Source organism: Pan paniscus, chromosome 8 (genome assembly GCF_029289425.2).
Source record: "Pan paniscus chromosome 8, NHGRI_mPanPan1-v2.0_pri, whole genome shotgun sequence".
NCBI lineage: Eukaryota > Metazoa > Chordata > Mammalia > Primates > Hominidae > Pan > Pan paniscus.
This window is the reverse complement of record NC_073257.2, coordinates 44,466,535-44,487,035: the sequence shown is the minus strand read 5'-3', so window position 1 is coordinate 44,487,035 and position 20,501 is coordinate 44,466,535. Positions and strand designations below refer to the sequence as shown.

General features: G+C 34.7%; 1 protein-coding gene across 10 annotated transcripts in view; it reads left to right on the top strand.

Moving 5' to 3' along the window:
* ARHGAP12 (Rho GTPase activating protein 12) overlaps positions 1-20,501 on the top strand; it is a 128,268-nt gene that overhangs the window by 94,582 nt on the left and 13,185 nt on the right. For 4 of the 10 annotated variants that reach the window (XM_034930255.3, XM_063607326.1, XM_034930259.3 and 1 more), the window contains 4 exons: positions 291-365; positions 8,207-8,268; positions 13,579-13,660; positions 19,459-19,560. In XM_034930255.3, the coding sequence (XP_034786146.1) occupies positions 291-365; positions 8,207-8,268; positions 13,579-13,660; positions 19,459-19,560 (321 nt within the window). Of the gene's footprint in view, positions 1-290; positions 366-682; positions 698-8,206; positions 8,269-13,578; positions 13,661-19,458; positions 19,561-20,501 lie in introns of all 10 variants that reach the window. The other 6 variants (XM_034930258.3, XM_034930257.3, XM_034930254.3 and 3 more) reach the window with 2 other exon arrangements.

Below are 20,501 nucleotides of genomic sequence, written 5' to 3'. Positions count from 1 at the left end.
CTGATATAACATCATGATTTTAAGGCAGCATGTATCATTTCTTTTGAGTAATTCCATATGCATTATTTAAATTTAACTATAATTGCTATAAAAAGCGCCATATTTTATATACTTTTAATAACGTTTGTAGTTTTAAAATCATTACCTTATTAGCTTGGAGCTGAATATAGAACGAAAATAATGAGGAAAAAATTTGTTATTCTCTCTTACTAAGCTCTCCCACTGTGAGTAGAGGCAGAAATATAATTATATAAAATAGAGTAACTTTTTTCATTACTTATTTCTTGTAGGAATCTCCAACTGCCTCAAAACCCTGCTTTCCTGAAAATGAGTCTTCTCCCTCCTCACCAAAGCACCAAGATACAGTTAGTATGATAGAAGCATATCTTATAATGTAGTCCAGTTATTTCAATCAATTTTAGCAAGTTAATTTACTCTTAATGTAATGTTTAAATGAGCTTCTATTAAATTTCATTGGTTTTTCTAAAAAATCACAATCAAAATAAGTTTAACAATCAGATTTTATTGATTTAAAAGTCCCCCTTTTGTTTAAAATATGGTATCTTACATGATTAAATTATATACCATATTTTTAAGTGATGAACTTATATTTGTTTTTAAAAATAAATATAAAATTCCCAGACAATACTATGACATTATACTTTACTCTTTTTTTCCTCAGGCCAGCAGTCCAAAGGTAAGAAGCAATCCTCTCCTTCTTAATAGGCATAGACACCTTCATTTTCTATGCTGTAAAATATATTGCCAAGTCTGTGCCAGATGAATATTGGAAATAATATAGCTTAACTGTAAGTTCTCCTAAACTGGAAAACCTCCATGTGACTTCTGTTAAGATACCTGTCTTAACTCTGATGAAATTTTACTTAATTTCTGTATTTATACTCACTCCCAGTCTTTTCTGTTGCTGATTATGCTATTCCCCTTCAATGGCTTCTGGGTTTTTTTTGTTACCGTTTTTTAAATAGAGACATGGTTGCGCTCTGTTGTCCAGGCTGGAGTGTAGTAGAACCATCATAGCTCACTGCAGCCTCAACCACCTGCCCCTCCCCCACCAGGCTTAGGTGATTCTCCCGTCTCAGCCTCCCTAGTAGCTGGGACCACAGGCATGCACCAGCACGCTCTGCTAAATTTTTTTTTTTTTTTTTTGAGATGGAGCCTCACTCTGTTGCCCAGGCTGGAGTGCAATGGCATGATCTCGGCTAACTGCAGCCTCCACCTCCCAGGTTCAAGTGATTCTTCTGTCTCAGCCTGCCGAGTAGCTGGGATCACAGGCATGCGCCACAACACCTGGCTAATTTTTTGTATTTTTAGTAGAGACGGGGTTTCGCTATGTTGACCAGGCTGGTCTCAAACTCCTGCCCTCAAGTGATCCACCCACCCTGGCCTCCCAAAGTGCTGGGATTACAGGCATGAGCCACTGTGCCTGGCCCGCTTGGCTAATTTTTAAAAAAATTTTATGGAGATAAGGGGTCTTGCTTTGTTGCCCAGGCTGGTCTTGAACTTGTGGCCTCAAGTGATATGCCTGCCTTGGCCTCCCAAAGTGCTGGGATTACAGATGTGAGCTACCACACCCAGCCTGTTTTCTTGTAGAATGAAGCCCTAAAATTCTTAATGAGCATGACAAGGCTGTGCATGCTCTGGCTCCTGAGTGCCTCCACCACCTCATCTCATATTTCCTTTTCTCTTCTTGCTTGTTGTCCTACCACACCACCCTTCTCTTAGTTCCTCAAAGGAGCCTGCCTTTCAGATCAGGGTCCTTGTGTGTGTCATTTCTTCTGCATGCTGAAACATTCTCCCCGACATCTTTGCCTGGTTAGCTTCTATTCATTCATCAGGGCTTAGTTTGAACTTTTATTTCCTCAGAGAATTTTATTCTAATTCTCTAGGTTAGGCAAAGTTTTCCTATAATACTCTTCATAGTATTTGATTATATATTATTCGATTACATAAAATAACTTGTCATTATTTATTTCTTATAGGAACCTCCAACTCTCTATTAATGTCTGTCTTCCCCACCAGACAGAGTAAAGCTTCATTAGAGCAGGAACAGAGTTACCCCATTACCTCCCACAGTGCCATATAATAGCTGCTCAGTAAATATTTGTTGAATAAATAAATGAAACCTTAAAGCTTTTTAAAAGACAAAATTTTATTATGGCTTCTCTAGTTTATGAAATTATGATACACTGTTATTTATTAGGATACTTCAGATTTCCCAGAGGTAAAGATTTTCACAGATACTGTTTCATTTTTCTAACTCTTTCTCCATTCCCTAGTGCAATCTGGTCTTTTTGGCACTAATCAGGGGTTGTACACATTTCCTTCTGATGTTGGCTTAGGCAGTACCCCTGCCTAGAGTGGGCCTTGCTTTTTCTATACATAGTTAAATCCTATACCTCCATCAAGATGGACCCTTCCAGAAAGCTTTGTCAGACTAACGTAGCAGAATAATGTTCTCTTCTTTATCTGAACTCTCAAGTCACTAATTGCATTGAATAAGTGCAAGTTATTATATATACTTCTAGTCTCCCTACCAGGTTTTAAATTCCTAAAAGAAGTTTAAATAGAGGACAGATAGAGACTACATGCATCTACTTATCTTTTGCATTATTTGCACAGTACTGGGTACATAAACATTACATAACGATAAAAGTGAACATTATTTTGGTGGTTTTGGCAAGAATTGCCATACGAATCTAAGGCACTGTTACTACAGTACTCAATCTGTCCATCTAGAAAAGTAGGAAACCCTTTAAAACTATTTTAAATGTAGGTAATGCACAGTTCCCACAAAGATCTTTTATACATTATTTTCATTTTGTTAAAAGAGAATTCCTAAGTAATCCTAGAAACAAAGTTTTTAAATGTTGCACATGCAGTTACAAGGACTGTTTTCAAATTATTTCACCACCCATTTATCCATTTTCTGAAGTTTGACAGCAGCTAGACCATGCCGGACTCACAGTACCCTCTGATGGCCATCACAGGGAACTGCCTCACCAATGTTTCTTCTGTTTCAATCTTTTTTTACCTTTAGGTGAAAAAAACAAACCGCCGTGTTAATTCTACCAGAGGTGGTTCTGTTTTTCCATCACCAGACGGCATTCCTTTTTTCCTGAATGCTCCGTCCATGCTGTCGTGCCCTCCCATGGAGGTTTCTGCCCTCTGTGACATCTCTTCACTCCCTCTGCCCTCTGGTTCCTCCTCTGCGCTTGCATGGCTTCTGGTAGTCTTGCGTCTCTTTCTCACTCGTACCCAGTTACTACAGGGAGATATTTCCCTCTTTCTTTGCGAGTTAAAATCTGATTGGTATAAAGGCTTAGTGATAAGAAAGAAGGAAGCTGCAAATTTAGAAGTGGAAATGATACCATCATCATTTTTAGTTCCTTAATGTCACCTTAAAAATTCCTGCAGATTGCTCATCTATCTCCTTTAATCACACCAGATTTAAAATTTCGTCCCTTAATATAAATTTTAAACATGTTAACTTTTTCTTTTCTAATTTTTAAATGATTGTTACTTTTTGTAGTCCCTTTAAATCTGCTTGAAATAGGCAGTATATACATTTTTAAAAAGTCAATAATATATTTTTCTACAATTTGACTATAATATGGATTAAATAGGTTTTTGTGGGCTGATCTAAGAAGCTATTCATTATATGTCCCAATGTACCTATGAGAATATGCATTTTAGAATTCCCAATTACTGAATACTGAGTAAAGTTTTAGAATATGCATTTCAGAAACTTGAGCTTTGATGTCGTATGTCCACTTATGGTATTAATATGCATTAATCAATTTAGAGAAAGACATTTTAAAATTTAATGATTTGAAGTATTAATGGACAAGTTGCTTATTTTTTTCATTGAATATTACTATTCTAAGGCCTTTTTAAAAAACATGAATGTTTAATTCTTTTTATATCCATTGACTCTTTAAAAAATTTATTTTTATTCAGATAAAACTTATGTAACATAAAATTAACCAGTAACCATTTTAAAGGGTACAATTCAGTGGCATTTAATATATTTACAACGTGTGTGGCTATCACCTCTGTTATAGGACATTTCGTCACCCCAAAATAAAACCCATACCCATTAAAAGTCACTCCCCATTTCACCCTCCCCAGTCCCCTGCCCTTGATAACCACTAGCCTGCATTCTGTTTCTATGTATGGATTTACCCATTCTGGATGTTTCATTACAGTGGTGTTTTTTCAATGCTATAGGTACAATTGTGCAAGTTTACTTATTCTATATTTTAAAAATCTTATTGTTACACAATTAACTGAAGATAAGGATTTTGATCAGGTGTATTGATTTTGGTATATCACACTTGTTAGCCTAAATTGAGAAGTACCTACTTTACTAAAAGAATGCAACATCAATTAGAAATTGTGGAGCCTGCAAAGTAATTATGAACTTGTGAAATTTTTCCCAGATTACCTAGTAGAATTTGAAGTTTATTGTTTTCTTGCCTATTAGGATAGAATAATATTGTTACTCAATTTAACCATAATTTGCTAGTCCTTATTAAAGCATTCCTGCTTCTTTTTAATATAAAGTTTCTTTTAGAGTATCAAATACTTAGACCAACAAATATTCATGTATAAGTTTGTATATATTTTATGGGACTTAAGATATTTTTTATGAAGCTTTCTTAGCAACACAAAAACATTGGTTGATTTTGACACATATTATGTAGAGAAAGTATACTAAATAGTATGAAATAAAAATCTGTTTAAATTTTTTTTTTTTTTTTTTCTTTTGAGACGGAGTCTCGCTCTGTCGCCCAGGCTGGAGTGCAGTGGCGCGATCTCGGCTCACTGCAACCTCCGCCTCCCACATTCAAGCAATTCTGTGTCTCAGCCTCCCAAGTAGTTGGGATTACAGGCATCTGCCACCATGCCCAGCTGATTTTTTTATTTTTAGTAGAGATGGGGTTTTACCATCTTAGCCAGACTAGTCTTGAACTCCTGACCTTGTGATCCACCTGTGTTGGCCTCCCAAAGTGCTGAGATTACAGGCATGAGCCACCGTGCCCTGCCTTAAATGTTTTTCCTAACTCTTACTTGTGTATCCAAACCTATATTACCCATCTGCCTATTTATTTTTATGTCAAATTCAAAAACTTAGATATTTAATAGTTAAAGCTTTATTTTCTCTGTTATTGACCCTCATATTTCTTTCTTGTTATAGTACTGTTAATTTATTGGTAAATTACTTCATCATATATGTATTGAATGCCAACTACATGCTTGATACAGTACTAGGCACTGGTTATTGATGAACATAACAGATGTGGTTCCAACTTATGGCCTAATGGAGTGGATAATGAAGTAATAAAAGTAATAAAAAACACACAATTGTACTTTGCATTAAGGGTGTCTTAGTCCATTGGGGCTGGTATAGCAAAAATATAAACTGAGTGGCTTATAAACAACAGAAATTTATTTCTCACAGTTCTGGTGGCTGAGGAGTCCAAGATCAAGGCATTGATAAATTCACTGTCTGGTGAGGGCACCTTCCTGGTTCATAGATGGTTCCTTTTTGCTGTGTCCTCACATGGCAGAAATAACAAGGGTTCCCTTTTATAAGGGCACTAATTAGATTCATGTGGGCTTCACCTTCATGACCTGATCATCTCCCAAAGGCCCCACCTCCAGGTATCATTACATTTGAGATTAGATTTCAACGTACAAATTTTGAGGGACACGAACATTTAGTCTGTAGTAAGTACAATAAGGCAAACAAACTGAGGCAGTCATAAATAGTGGGAAGTTTACTTAAAAGTGGTCAGGAAAAGCCCTAAAGTAACATTGAAGTGGAGATATTACCAGCTACCCATTGCTCAAGCTTGACAGTTTCCCCAAGATCTTTGCTCTCACCCTAGCAAAAGTCCCTGTCAATTTTGTCTTCTGAATCTGTCAAATTGGGCCCCTCTTCTCTGTCACTGCCACCACATTCAGGTCTTTATCATCTGTTATAGTAATGATTAAAATAGTATTCTAGTTGGTTCCTGGTCATGCTACCCTTTCTTAGTGCATTCTTTCTGCTACCTCATTTCTTGCCACTTCTCCACCTCACCCAATACTTTGGGGGAATTTAAAATCCTTCAAATATGAAATGCTGTCTTTAGCCCCTGTGCCTTTCACTGTTGGTTGTTTTTATCTCCTGCTGTTTCAGTCTAGCTGACTCCTGTTCCTTGGTTCAAGTGTCAAGTTCCCCAGGAGGCTGTCTGATGTCTTTCTCTCCCAGGTTGAGTTAGGCATAGCTTTCTCATAGCATGTATCACATTGCATGGGAATTGTTCTTTGTATTTGTACGTTTTGGGTGTAGCAAATTTTCTTCTTTATGTTCAAGTTAGAGTGATTAATAGAGCATTAGTACTTGGGTCTTGATCTCTGTGACCATTTGGTGAAAGTTCTGGACCTTTTCTTTGAGTGATGCATATATACATACCTTTTCTTTGAGTGATGCTCAGTTATGTTCCGGTTTCAGTCTATCCATTGATTTGGGTGAGAATCCCTGATCTAGACTCTCCCTCTCATCCTTAGGCTTAGGCTGTCTATCACTACTGCTATGCCATCCATTTTTCTTCCTGTTTTGATGCCTGTGTTTCCTTCCTGCCTCTGCTTTTTTTTTTTTTTAATACAAATTCAGCTGTGGCATTTTTAAAATGGGCTTAATTCCCACCTCTCTGCCTTTCCAATTGCTGAGTTCCCTAGCTTAAGTAATCAGTGCCCATCCACTCAGATTAATGTTGTTACTTAGTTCCCATATGATGGAAAGATTTGTTTTCTCCCTGCTTTTGAGGGGTGCAGGTGGCAAATTAAAAATGTTCTTCTTTAACATCTTATGCAGCTGCCTTGCTGTGATCTGTTGAAAGTCAGCCCTCAACATGAGGGTTTATGAGAAAAAGAAAAAAAAAACAATCTCACACATACTTACAATTGTGTTATTAATGTTTTTGTTGAGGAGCAACATAGTTCTTACGAAAAATATCAAACTTGCGTATCTAAGGAGATTTAAGCTGTGCTTTATGAAAAAATTACAATAAAACTTCATATGGGCTATTTCCCAAGTCCCCAGTATACCAAAAATGTATATTGACATAGCAGTTTGTCAGCTTTGTCTACAGATGTCAGTTTTTATCAGACCAGACGAAACTTTCAGACATTGGTAAAAAAAATGCTCAATATTATGTTTATCTCTCATGCAGAAAAATGTATATTTTCTGATTAAAGTACATTGAGAAAATATAGCAGAGTAATCAGTTAAATAGAATTGGGGATACTTCTTCCTTGTGAGAGAGAGAGAGAGAGTGCGTGTGTATGAGTGCTTTAGTTGAATTAAAATTGACTATTGTCTCATACAGATAATGCTTAGTAATGGTGAATGATTACTATGGACTCAGCTCATTTTAATTAAATTCATTTGCTTCTAGGAAACTAAAGCAGTGAGAAAGTGCTTCTTGATTTCCATCTGGAAGAATTTTAAGATAACATTAACTTTAGTACAATGGCTTTTGCCTTCATAGGGTTTGATGATAAAGCTTGTGTCACTGTTTTTGACATCAGCTGGCTAATAAATCTAGTTTGTCTAGAGAGAAACTCACAATCTGATAATATGCCTAATGAAGCACATGCTGAATTTTTTATGCTACATTAAGGCAAGTTCTGTACATGATACCAGTTAACTTTTTAGTAATTTATTAAATACAGACACAGTATTTGGTCTCCCTATTTTTACATTTTGACAAAGTGAGTTAGTATATTGAATAATTTTCAGATTATATAGTTGTAAAATAACAGCAAAGTAAATCATTCCTTTTTTGTAGAATTTATCCTTATAGCATTGTATTCCTTTCTTTGAATAGAAAGACATAAATTATTTTTCAGTGCTGCTTTGTTCATATGGAAATCTAATTTGATAGCAAAGTATCTAATAGCTGCTGTGACTTAAGGAGAAAAAGAAGTGTTTAATTATAAAATTAAGAAAAAAACTACAAAAGTATTAGGAAAGTTATATTCTTAATGTATTCTAGAACTACGCATGTTACACATTGACTAATCTTTTCTTTCAAGCTAATTTTTAGAGAACGAGACCATGTTGGTTCAGTCATGTGTAAGAACTTGGACCTCATTGTCTATGTGATTGTATAAACAGTATTACTCTGTTCCATAGGATCAAGAGAAATATGGATTATTAAATGTAACAAAAATTGCTGAAAATGGGAAAAAGGTTCGGTAAGTACACAAGTCTTTAATGTTCTTACATGATTCATCTGAAATAAATTAAAAATTCTCAATATAATTATTTTAGTATAAACAATAGGTTCTGAAGAATCTCTCACCATTTGTTTCCTGTGTAATCATATATGTAAGATTGTCATGAGATTTATGAAAATTTTCCTTTGTCTTGACATATTTCCTAAGTAATATTAAGTTAAGAGGTAATGAGGCAGAGGGTTCTGAGGATGCATTTGCTTTAATATTTTTTTTTTCAGTAAGCAGTAAATGCACATGGTAAAAAACAAAGGTAGACTAAGTATTGAGTGAAAAGTCAATCCCCCAGCCGGCATTACTTCCCCTCCCCAGAGGCAATCAGTGTTAAGTCTCCTGAATTCTAGTGCTTTCCTCCAGAGATAGGATATATATGTATATGTTTGTATGTATAGAGATTAATTTTCTAAACATAATCTTTTCACAGTTTATCTTGGAGATGGTTTCACTTCTTGCTTGTAGAGCTGCCACATTGTTTTTAATCTACTGCATAGTTGTATATTGTTTGGCTGTACTATATAGTTTATTTCCCCATTATTTATTTGCACGTTTTAAACTACACTTGTCTATTGGTAGACATGTCAGTTGTTTATCATTTTTGCTAGTACATGTAATATTACATTTAGCATCTTGCATGACTCATTTTGCAAGTATGCAAATCTGCCCATAAAATAAATTTTACAAAAAGTGGAATTGCTGGGCCACTTGCAAAGTCATTTCGACAGTGTTCCAAATTGCACTGTAAGATATTGAATCCGTTTCTGCCTCCAGGAGCCGTGCATTCCTGCACACCTTTCGCCAGTTTAGTATGTTGTTAAATTCTTTGATTTTGCCAGGAGAGAGAAGAGAGAAAATGATATTTTTATTTGCATTCCTTTTTAATAGGTTACAGTATCATAAATTGTTGGTATTTCCTTTTTGTTGAATTGTTTCTTTATACCCTTTGTCTGTTTTTCTATTGGATTGTTGGATTTTTTGGTTAATATGTAGTACCTCCTAGTGATTTAAGGAAATTAACTCTGTGCAGTATAAGTTGCATTTAAAGAGTTTTAAATTTACATGTAATTGAGTTTTTTGGGTTTGCTTTCATGGAACTATTTTTTGTCAGACTTTGGTAGTTAGATTTTTTTTTTAAGTGCTCTGAAATAGCTTTATAAATACTACAATTATGTATCCCTTAAACTGTTCTTTGGTAGAATTCAGTTGTGAATTGAGTCTTTATTTTTCTTTCTCCATTTTGGGAATATGTAGTGCAGATAGCTCTTCGGCTACTTTCTTTGCTTTTGTTTTTTTTCCTATGATAGTAGCCTTTTAGATTTTCTGCTTCTTTTGGAATACTTTTTTCAATTTATATTTGCCTAAGGAAATCATCTATTCCATCATCTTCAAATTTATTTACATTGAGTTGAGCAAAATCTTTAGTTTCCTATGTATTAGTGGTTCTTAAACTTTTTGGTCTGAAGACTCCTTTAAATGCTTAAAAATTACTGAATATTCTAAAGAGCCTTGGTCTACTCTCTATAACCTTATAGGTTATATCTACAGATACTGTGAGAAATTAAAACAAATTGTAAGGATAATTTTTTTAAAAATACCTATTACAAATTGACACAAATATTTTTTTGAAGAAAAACTATGTTTTCTAAGACAAAAAATTTCCATGAGAAGAGAGGCATTGTTTTACATTTTTTGTAAATCTTTAGTGTTTGGCTTAATGGAAAACAGATGAATTTTCATCTCTGCTTGCAGTCTGTTGTGACATATTATTTTGTTTGAAGTATGTGAAAAAAATCCTTTTCACAGCTAAAGGTGGAAAATGGAGGAATGTTTTAAGATATGTTCAGATAATTGTGCATTTTCCTGCTGCTCTGAAACTCTACAAATGGTAGTTTGTTGAGGGTTAGTTGTAGTGAAGACTCCGAAAAACTGCCGGTGAACGGTTCATACTCAGTTACATTAAAAGCCGTTGGTCTTTGTTGCACCTGAGTGAATCTTTGCCCATGCTTAATTTTATAATATCTTGTAGGTCATTTGTAAAATACTAGTTCACTAACTTTGCTCATTTCTCAAATGTTTACACATTTTATTTATAATATCAAAGAATCACACATCAGTACTGTCAGAAAAGTATTGGGATGTTGTCAAATCCATTGTAGCAGATGCCAGGTGTTGCAAAGTTCTACTTTCTGTTTGAAAGCTTCAATTTTTTTTATGGTGGTAAAAAAAATACATAAGTTTGCTATCTTAACCATTTTTAAGTGTACATCTCAGTGGTGTTAAGTATATTCACATTGTTGTGCAACAGATCTCTAAAACCTTTTCATCTCATAACGCTGAAACTCTATACCTACTAATTCCCTCTTCCTCCATCCCCCAGCCCTTGGTAACCTTTCTGCTGTTTCTGTGATTTTGACTACCTTAGATATTTTGTATTGGTGGAATGATATGTTATATGTATGACTTTTGTGACTGGTTTATTTTGCTTGGCATAATGTCCTTGAGGTTCATTCATGTTGAAAGTTTTGTTGTTGTTGTTGTTGTTGTTTTTGAGACAGAGTCTTGCTCTGTCGCCCAGGCTGGAGTGCAGTGGTGCGATCTTGGGTCACTGCAACCTCCGCCTCCCAGATTCAAGCAATTCTCCTGCCTCAGCCTCCCAAGTAGCTGGGATTACAGGCATGTGCCACTACGCGTGGCTAATTTTTGTATTTTTAGTAGAGACGGGGTTTCACCATTTTGACCAGGCTGGTCTTGAACTCCTGACCTCAGGTGATCCACCCGTCTTGGCCTCCCAAAGTGCTAGGATTGCAGGCGTGAGCTACCATGCCCAGCCTCATGTTGAAAGTTTTAATTTTTTGTTGTCTATAAATAATATTATTTGTTTTCTTTGAAAACTTCATTTATTTTTAAGATAATGTTTGCGTGCCACATATCCAGGTCTGAATAACTATAGTATGTACATCAGTTGTTTTTTCAGGAGAAAAAATGGGGTTCCAGGAAAAAAAAATGTGACTAATTCACCTTGCAACTAAGTCACGCAAGTGCTTAGTCCTTGAGGCAATAATCGTTATTTCACTATTTATATATTCAATATTTGTTCTCAGATATATATCTACTAGTTCTACAGTTTTTCTCATTTTGAAAATTGAACTAAAAAAGCTTACTTAAAGTGGAAATAGGCTAATTTAAGTATTTTTCATAGTAGGGAGTCAGTAGATGATATCTAAAGAAATAGAAGATTGAGAATATAAAATGAATTTACAAAAAGTTAAAATACTTCCAAAATATCTTCAGATCCAGAAAATGAAATAATGATGACAGAAAAAGCACCATCTGTAATATCAATATCAGTAAATGTAAATGGACTAATCTATTGAAAGAAAAAGGTGCTCAGACTGAAGCATAAAAAAGCAAAACTTAACTAAATTCTATATGTAAAAGAAACACCTAAAGATGATTCAGAAAAGTTGAAAAAAAAAAAAGCAATAAGATGTGTCAGAGGTATAGAAAGTAAAGCAAGACTAGGGATATCAGTAGCAAAGTTCATCCTAGGGGGAGAGCATAAAGCATTATGAAAGTAGTATTTAAAATGGTAAAGCATGTGCAGAAGTCCACAGTGAAGATGTAATTATTAGGAATCACCATTTACCAAATAAAGTAGCATTAACAAACATAAGCAAAAAAATACAGGAAATAAATGGAAACATAGAAACTTAGTAGTAATTAACTTTATTTCACTAGTAGTAATTAACTTTATTTCACTTCTCTTAATCCATAAAGTTCAACTAGACATAAAAAGTAATTTAAAAAAAGGTAAGTCTAAAACAGAAAATAAACCTCCTTTAGAGGTGTTTTTTTTTTTTTTTCTCTGGGTGACGGAGTCTCACTCTGTCACCCAGGCTGGAGTGCAGTGGTGCAATCTCGGCTCACTGCAAGCTCTGCCTCCCGGGTTCACGCCATTCTCCTGCCTCAGCCTCCCGAGTAGCTGGGACTGCAGGTGCCTGCCACCACGCCTGGCTAATTTTTTGTATTTTTAGTAGAGACGAGGTTTCACCATGTTAGCCAGGATGGTCTCGATCTCCTGACCTCATGATCCATCCGTCTCGGCCTCCCAAAGTGCTGGGATTACAGGCGTGAGCCACCGCACCCGGCCTAGAGGTTTTTATAAAATTGGCCATATGTTTGGCTATAAGGATAGCTTTAATAAATCCCTGCAGTAGACAGATTTGACATTCATTTATCTTCCTAGCAACTGTGTCCTTATATAGGGTAATTTTAATTTATTTTCCTACTTGTAAACACTGATTCATACCTGCTGTTTGAAAAGTACTGTGCTAGGCCTGAGGCAGATAAAAAATAAAAATAAAAACTGTTTTCTTTTTTCAAATAATTTACAATTCCTATGAGAGAGAAACATTTACATAAAAATCTCTAATATGATAAGGGAGAAGTTGAGGGGAATCTGGCTGGGGTGTAATATTCAAAAGCTTTAAAGTTCTAAATGGGTGAACTGATAATACATATGCTATGTGAGGCGTACCTCTGTATCTGGAGATAGGATAGTAGATAAGTGGACAGTTTCTTTAAAAGCCCCATATTATACCAAAGTCTTAACATTGGTTACCTCTAGAGTATGGATTGAAGAAGAAATGGGATTCCCTTTCCTTTACACATTTTTGTTTTCAGAGTTTTTGCATACCGTATATGTGTTGCTTTTGTGATGGAGGAAACATTTTGTTTTTAAATGTCGTGTGGTCTATCAGTGTACAATTCATTGTATGCCTGTAATGCACCTAGTACCTACTACCTGAGTACTCCAGCCCAATTAGGGGAAGGCAGATCACCAAGAAATGTAACACAGTCTGTATAAAGAATTAGGTGAATGAGGGAAGCATGTTTGTCTAATTTTTACTTCTAAGTAAGAATTCTTGATAAATACAATATTCCACTTGTGTGACTTTAAAATAAATTAGTGGCTTTGATCACAAAGTGCTGTATTAATTTCACGTGAACATAATTACATGCGTCATTCATTCATAGTTATTTCTGATAACTTCTCTGATTAACTTCATTTGTTTTGGGGCCTTCATGATCAGGTTTGAACCATAAAATGACTGTAAATTTCATTAGTATCTATCCCCAATAAAAACAATTAAAATGTCAACAAGGCTGTAAATTGTAGATAACATTGATAAGAGCTAAGTAGGTCTTAATTTTTTGAATTTGGCTGAAAGAACTCGAGATTGGAGCTTTAATCGGTCATCTTTATAATTACAGAAAGAACTGGTTGTCTTCTTGGGCGGTGTTGCAGGGTTCATCTTTACTTTTTACCAAAACTCAAGGAAGTAGCACAAGTTGGGTAAGTATTTCTTCTCTTTGGAGATTTTATACATTTAAATTATGTGAATAGTATCGTACCTGAATTTCAGGAGGTAATTTCCAGAGTCCTTATAGTTACAGCTAGTGTGCAAATAAAAATGAGTAAAATCTTCTTAAAGATTCATTTTAACTTATGAGAGAAAAAGAGGACTAAGTAGGACAGTCTAATTAGTGGTGTTATTAAAATCAACAGATTCTGTTTTATCCATTCAACTGAAAAGTGGGCTTATTACTTGGGCATTATAGAGAAAATACATTTCTTGATTCATTTTCAGGATGTTAAAGCTTTGCTGTGTTTGTGACTCTGCTATTTCAGATATTTAGTCAGAAAATAAGCAGTAATGTGGCAAGCTGTATCTTGAATTGTGATCTGACCATTGGTTACAAATCAGTGATTGAGGTGTCAGTGTCTGGATTGTCAGCCAGCTTTCAAAAGAAAAAGAAATGTCACATTACTTGTGGGATTTTGAAGCTTTTTATATATTTGAGTGCTTACTATCATTACTCTACTCTTCAGTTATTTGTAATGCAAACATTAAAAATTATAATTTGTGACATATAATAGCTACATTTTTTGAATGCTCATTCTGTATCCCACATATGTTGTCAGTGCAGGGGATTGTGTATATATTGTCTCCTTAACGCTGGGATAGCTATTGCTCTGATTTCGCCCTTCCCCCGTCATAGATGAGAAAATGAGGTATAAAACACTTAAGTATAATAATTTGTTCAAGGTCTTACAGCTACCAAGTGGCAGATCTGGGTTTAGAACTTTGGCTTTTTGGCTCTAGAATCCATGCTCTGGCTATTTCTAAAAGTTTTTGGTAATTGAGTTTGAAGTGCTAATGCTCAAGTAAAATTTAAAATGAAATTATTCTAAATGTATTTGGTCTACCTCATATTCTACCGTAACCAATATTTTATTACAATTAATGAGTTTCTTTAAAATTAATACAAAACCTATGGATCTTATGTTTGATGAAAGAAAAGTCCATTTATAAAATTTAAGCAAATTTTAGTCATCCACATTTATAATGCAGCCATGCATGGTTCTGAACCCCAAATGCCACAGAACACATTATTCCTCAGCTTCTCTGATGAGGAAACCTAAAAATCCACATGAATTGAGCACGGATGTGAACATTGTAGATCGTTTCTTCTGTTTTGTTTTACTAATCTTTTAATTTGCTCCCTGTTCAGCCATTCCAGTGGAAATGACCTGTGAAAGGGTTGAAATTTTGGTTTGATATATCTTAAAGTAAATGGATAATTATGTCTTTCTCCTTTTCCTCGAGGTGAAACATGTGGGGCTCTTTTGTGTTAATGCATTTCTAGAGGACTGTGTAATTGTTTCTTTCTTCCTATTTACGGCTCAACTTTTATTTCAAATTGAGTGAAGAAAATGGATGAAAGAAAAGGAATGGACAAGCAATAAGAGATTAATAAGTCACTTTTAAAAGTATCTGAAGAAAGCTGGATAGTGGTCACTTATTTGATAATTACTGATACTTAAAGATTGAAGGTTGTTAGCAGGAACAGATGAAGCCATTAGACAGAGCATCCTGTAGGTAGGCAGGTTTGTATGTGATTTAGATGAAATGAAAACTTATTTTGAATTTAAAGATGTTAAATGAGTACCTTCCAGTACATAATCATTAGTACAGAATGGTTACATTTTAAAATTTATTTAAAGTTTTTACTGTAGAAGATCTTACACATGATTCAGAACTCATGATTAAAACTAATACTGACAAAGGAGGTGAGGTATTTCTGTTTATCAGCCAAGGTTGTATTACTTTGTTACCATGTGGCAATAGCCGAAACATAGTTTAAAATTTACTGAGCAAGCCAATTTGAAATTTTAGAATTCTCAATGAATTTTTAATTACAGGGAATCACTATTTTAATTTTTACCTTTCAAATGACATCTTATTACTATTGATATAGTATTAATATAATCAGTTCAGACAGGTATAATTTTAAAAAACATAACCACACTATTTTATAGTCTCAGTAAAGACTAAACAAGATTAAAGATGTGGTGAAATGCTTGGTTGTACAGTCAATTCTTAATTTGTATTTTATGGCTAATTTTAAAACCTCAGACTGTTTTGTTTTCCCCATTGCTACATATTTAAGGGAACGAGAACTAATTTGAATGGCCTAAGTAAAAGGAAGTAAGAGTATTTAAAAATCATGTAAGTGCGTATAATGTATTATGACCCAAGAACATTCATAAATACCAAAATTTAGAGAAACATACAAGATGCTCTTTAACTCTGGAATTGGGATTATTGAAAGGAATGTTAAAGAATTCTAGCTTTGTTGATCTGCTCAGTCACCAACTAGATCTGTTGTAGGTAAAATATATTCTCTTTATACAGCAGAATCACATCTTACCTGAGGATAAGATTCTAAGGCTAAAATGTAAGCCAAAAAACCAACAGTCACTTCAAGTGAAAACTGCTCTTGAATATTCGTTAGGAAGATGCTATACAGAAGCTGATCTCTAGCAGAGCCCATATTTCCTTTGGTGTTAGAAGGAATAGCTTTTCCTTCAGTTGAGTTTGAATGGCTTATGTTAAGGGGCCACATTGTAGGAGAAATCTATATAGTTCTTTAAAAATTAGATTCACACTTAGTACAAAAACTTGAGATCCACTTGAGGAAATAGCAGGTTCAAATCTTCTACTCACTCCAGGGCAGGTACTCATGAATGGAACGCTGAGCACAGTCACCCACGCTATTCAAAGTTCTATTTTTAAAAAATTATTCATGGTTCGTATTGATTTTTTTTTTTTTGGCAGAGAGTGGATGGTTAAAATTGAGTAAATGAAATGCACGTAGGCTGCATGCAATTCCACTTTATAAGAAATATTTTACATTGGTGCTGTCTCATCCAAAAATCTAGTGAGCCTTTTCTTCTCTAGGACAGATACCTTCCACTGGTTTTCTGGAAAACGGTTACCCACTGGATTGCTATATCACTTAACATAAACTTGTATTTGTTTTTTTCTCACTTCAGAAATGTATGTTTGTATGTTTGTTTGTTTGTTCAACAGACCTAAAAGCCTGCTGTGTTCTGGGCATTGTTAAGCTTTGGGTTTAGAAAGAAATAACATGGTCCCTGGCTTCAAAGCTTACGTAGTAGTGGGGAAGACTGACAAGTGAACAGGTTCAGTGTGACATGACATATGTTGTGCTTCTTTTCAGTTATTATTCATCATATTCCTTGAGCATTTAAAAAATCAACCCATAAATATTGGTAGTTATTCAAACATTCATTTGTACATGCTTTCAAATTTCTAAAAATAGTCACTCTTTTGGGCTAGACAATTATTTGTTGTCGGTGGGGCTGTCCTTTGCGTGGTAGGGTGTTTAGCAGATGACTGGCACTCCGCCTCTAGTTGTGACAACTAAAAATATCTCCAAACGTTACCAGATGTCCCCCAGAGGACAAAATTCCCTGTCTCCTAGAGGAAGTATCAGTGTCCTAGAGGAAGGGAAAGGCAGGCTAGATGGTAGGGCTACTCCCAACAGATGACTTGGAAAGGGACACCAGAAGATACTACTCAGCAGGTCACGAGGAGGAAGCTAGGGGATTTTGGACAGGGTCTAATCAAGATCGTGAAGGGCCTGACATGATTCCTCCCAATGGCTAACACAAGTCTGTTTAAGATAAATTCTAGAAAGCATTCATCTTAAAAATGAAACATAAATTTATGTAATAATCATCAGGATAAATTCTAGGACCTTTGCAAAGTTATTTGGAAGTTGAGCTTTGCTTATGTTGTATGTCTGCATATAGAATTGTATCTTTGTCTTGTCTGGTTCCATTATGCTTTTCTCTTGTGTGTCATTTTGCTGTTATGCATTGTTATGACATCATCATTTTCTTCCCTTTTCCATCAAGTCCTTCTGCCAACAAGGCTCAGTCTCTGAGCTCTTGCTTTCGCTGCTTTCTTCTTGGAAACACTCTGTCCGTCGTCGGCCTCCTGTTGCATATGTAAAGTCTGATCCTGTTTCAGCTGTCACTGTATGTGTTCCTGTTGCATGCCCTTTGCCACAATAATTCTGTTTTCTTTGTGATAAATACATTGGTGGGGAGGTTGATTACAGTAGAGAAAAGTGGGACTAGATTTTGGAAAATAATAACTAACGAAATGTTGCCAGCTATACTGATTGCATTTTTTTTTTTAGCATTCCATGTCATGTCATTGTATTTATATTTAATTGCTATATCTTATTTGGTTGCTTATTTGTATCTTAGCTTAGAGCTACCCATCTACAGCGTGTATAATGACAATAAATTAAATAATTGATTTTTGTCATTTTGTTAAATGTATGTTCAAGTTTGGTAACATTTGCAATACATCATTTCTGCTCAGAAAGTTATGCCCAACATATAGCTTTATGTTTAATTTGTCTTTCAATTGACAATGGTACTTCAGGCAAAGACTTTGTAGAATACAGTTACAATTTCTATTGTGATTTTTATTATGATTCTACAAATAAATTCCATGTAATATCTCAAAATTTTCATTGACTCCACTAATAAATTTTATGTAATCCTAACTTTTGTTTAAGTTCACACTGATAGCTAAAAAGATGTAAACGGGAACAGGTTGAGGCAAACTGTATTTTAAATGTGAAGCTCCTGAATAGAGTTACTGAGATTACAAATAGTGAATAAGTTATCACAAAGTTGGGTAAGATAATTTCTAATGACAAATTAATTTGATTTGAAAATATTTTTAGCAAATGAAATTCTCTGTAGGAAATATTTATAACAGATTTTTATGATCTTTAGATTACAATTCAGTAGACTTTAGGGTTTTAAAACCTTTAAACTTTTCAATACCATAGGAATGTTACTTTTTATTCTTAACAGACTAAACAAATTTAAAGATGTCAAGGTACAGAGTAAGTGTATATTTAACATAAATTTTCTACTACTTTTGCTAATCTTTTCCTTATCTAGTTAACAAAATATAATAGCTAGCTAAGTACTTCTGAACCCACCCGTAACAACTGTCTTCCCATTCTTTTCATAGTTCCTCATTAAATTGCTGAAGCTTTATAGCATCTGTCTCTAGTTACAGTTTCTGACAAAGATAAAACAACATGGGACTTAGTGTTTTCTGTTTCCACAAGTTGTTGTTAACAGCGTAACTACTCAATAAGGAAATACTTCTGAAAGCACAAAATCAGGTTTAGAGAATGTTTATTAGGTGGAAAATGCGCTTGTTATCTACCTGATACTGTTTATTACATATATAAGAGTATTGCCTTTGTGTACATAGCGTTTTACATAGTCATGTGTAGTCTAGGATAAATTCCAAGATACAGAACTGCCAAGCCAAAGTATACATGCATTTGTAAATTTGCAAATATAGCATTACCAATTTTTCTTTTCTAGGAGTAGTTCCAGTTTATATCCCACTTGCATATGAGGCCTTTTTAGTCTATAGCCTCACCAACATAGTTTTGAAAAAATTTTTTCCCACTCTGGTGGGTAAAAAAAATTTCAGTTTGGCTTTATATGTATATATATAATATGATGGAAGTTGAGTCATTTTGTTTTCTGTGAATTGTGTATTCATATATTCTAGATATTTTTCAATTTTAAAGTAGAAATTGTTACTTTATAATAGAGAAAAAGAAGAATTTGAAAAAATCTATTTGATTATTGTTAATATAAAATTGTTCTTAATTATTTTTGAATACACATATATGTGAGTATCACATGAAGGTTTTTTTTCTTTTTCAAAAATGAAGTTTGGCAGTAATCAGTCCAAACCAGAGTTCACAGTGGACCTCAAGGGGGCAACAATTGAGATGGCTTCAAAGGATAAATCCAGCAAAAAGAATGTATTTGAGGTAATACATTTTTTTCTAAGTATAACACATTCTAAACTGTAGTAATTGGATGTTCTGTTTTTTGAGCTGTTTTGGGAAATAGTCTTTCATTGTGACTAGTTAAGGCAAAGTTGGTGATTAAGTTAGATGGTATTGTAATTTAAGAAAAAACTGGTGTAAAAACTGGCTTTATTTGCATAAGTTGTTTGAACTCAGACTGTATATTACAAGCCTTTGTTTCACAAATCCTATCTTTTCCCAGCAATAATAAAAAGGATATGGTTCCCTTTACTTACCAAATCTAATATTAAAAAGTAAATTAAGGGGAATGTTGATAATGGGGAGGCTGTGTGTGGGGGTGGGCAGGGGGTGTATGGGATATCTCTATATCTTCTTCTCAATTTTGCTGGAACCAAAAACTGGTCTAAAAAATAAAGGCCTTTTTTTTTTTTTTTTTTTTTTAAACCTTTCCATTTTATCTTTTAAAACCCTCCCCAGTAATATATGATCTGTATTAGTTACTTATTGCTGCATAAGAGACCACCTCAAAACTTAGTGGTTTAACAAAAGAACCATTTTGTTTGCTCAGCCTGGCCTGGGCTGAGCTGGGTGATTTTTCTTCTAATCTCACTTAGGACTATTCATGAGGCTTCAGTCGTCTAGTGGCTTGATTGGAACTGGATGGTCTAAAGTGACCTCATGGCTAGTATTGGTGCCAGCTGTTGGCTAGGCCTCCTTGTCCGCAAGATCTTTCATTCTCAAGGGAGCTACCCCAGGCTGCATCAAGTGACGGCCTCAGGATTCCAAGAGGGTGAGGGTGGAACCTGCAGGGCTTCTCAGGGCCTAGATTTGGAAGTCACACATTACTTTCAGAGTATTCATTGGTTAAGACTGTTCAGGAGACTAGCCAAGTATTCAGAGTTGTGGGAAGAGAGGCAGCCTATTGACAGAAGAGCAGCATT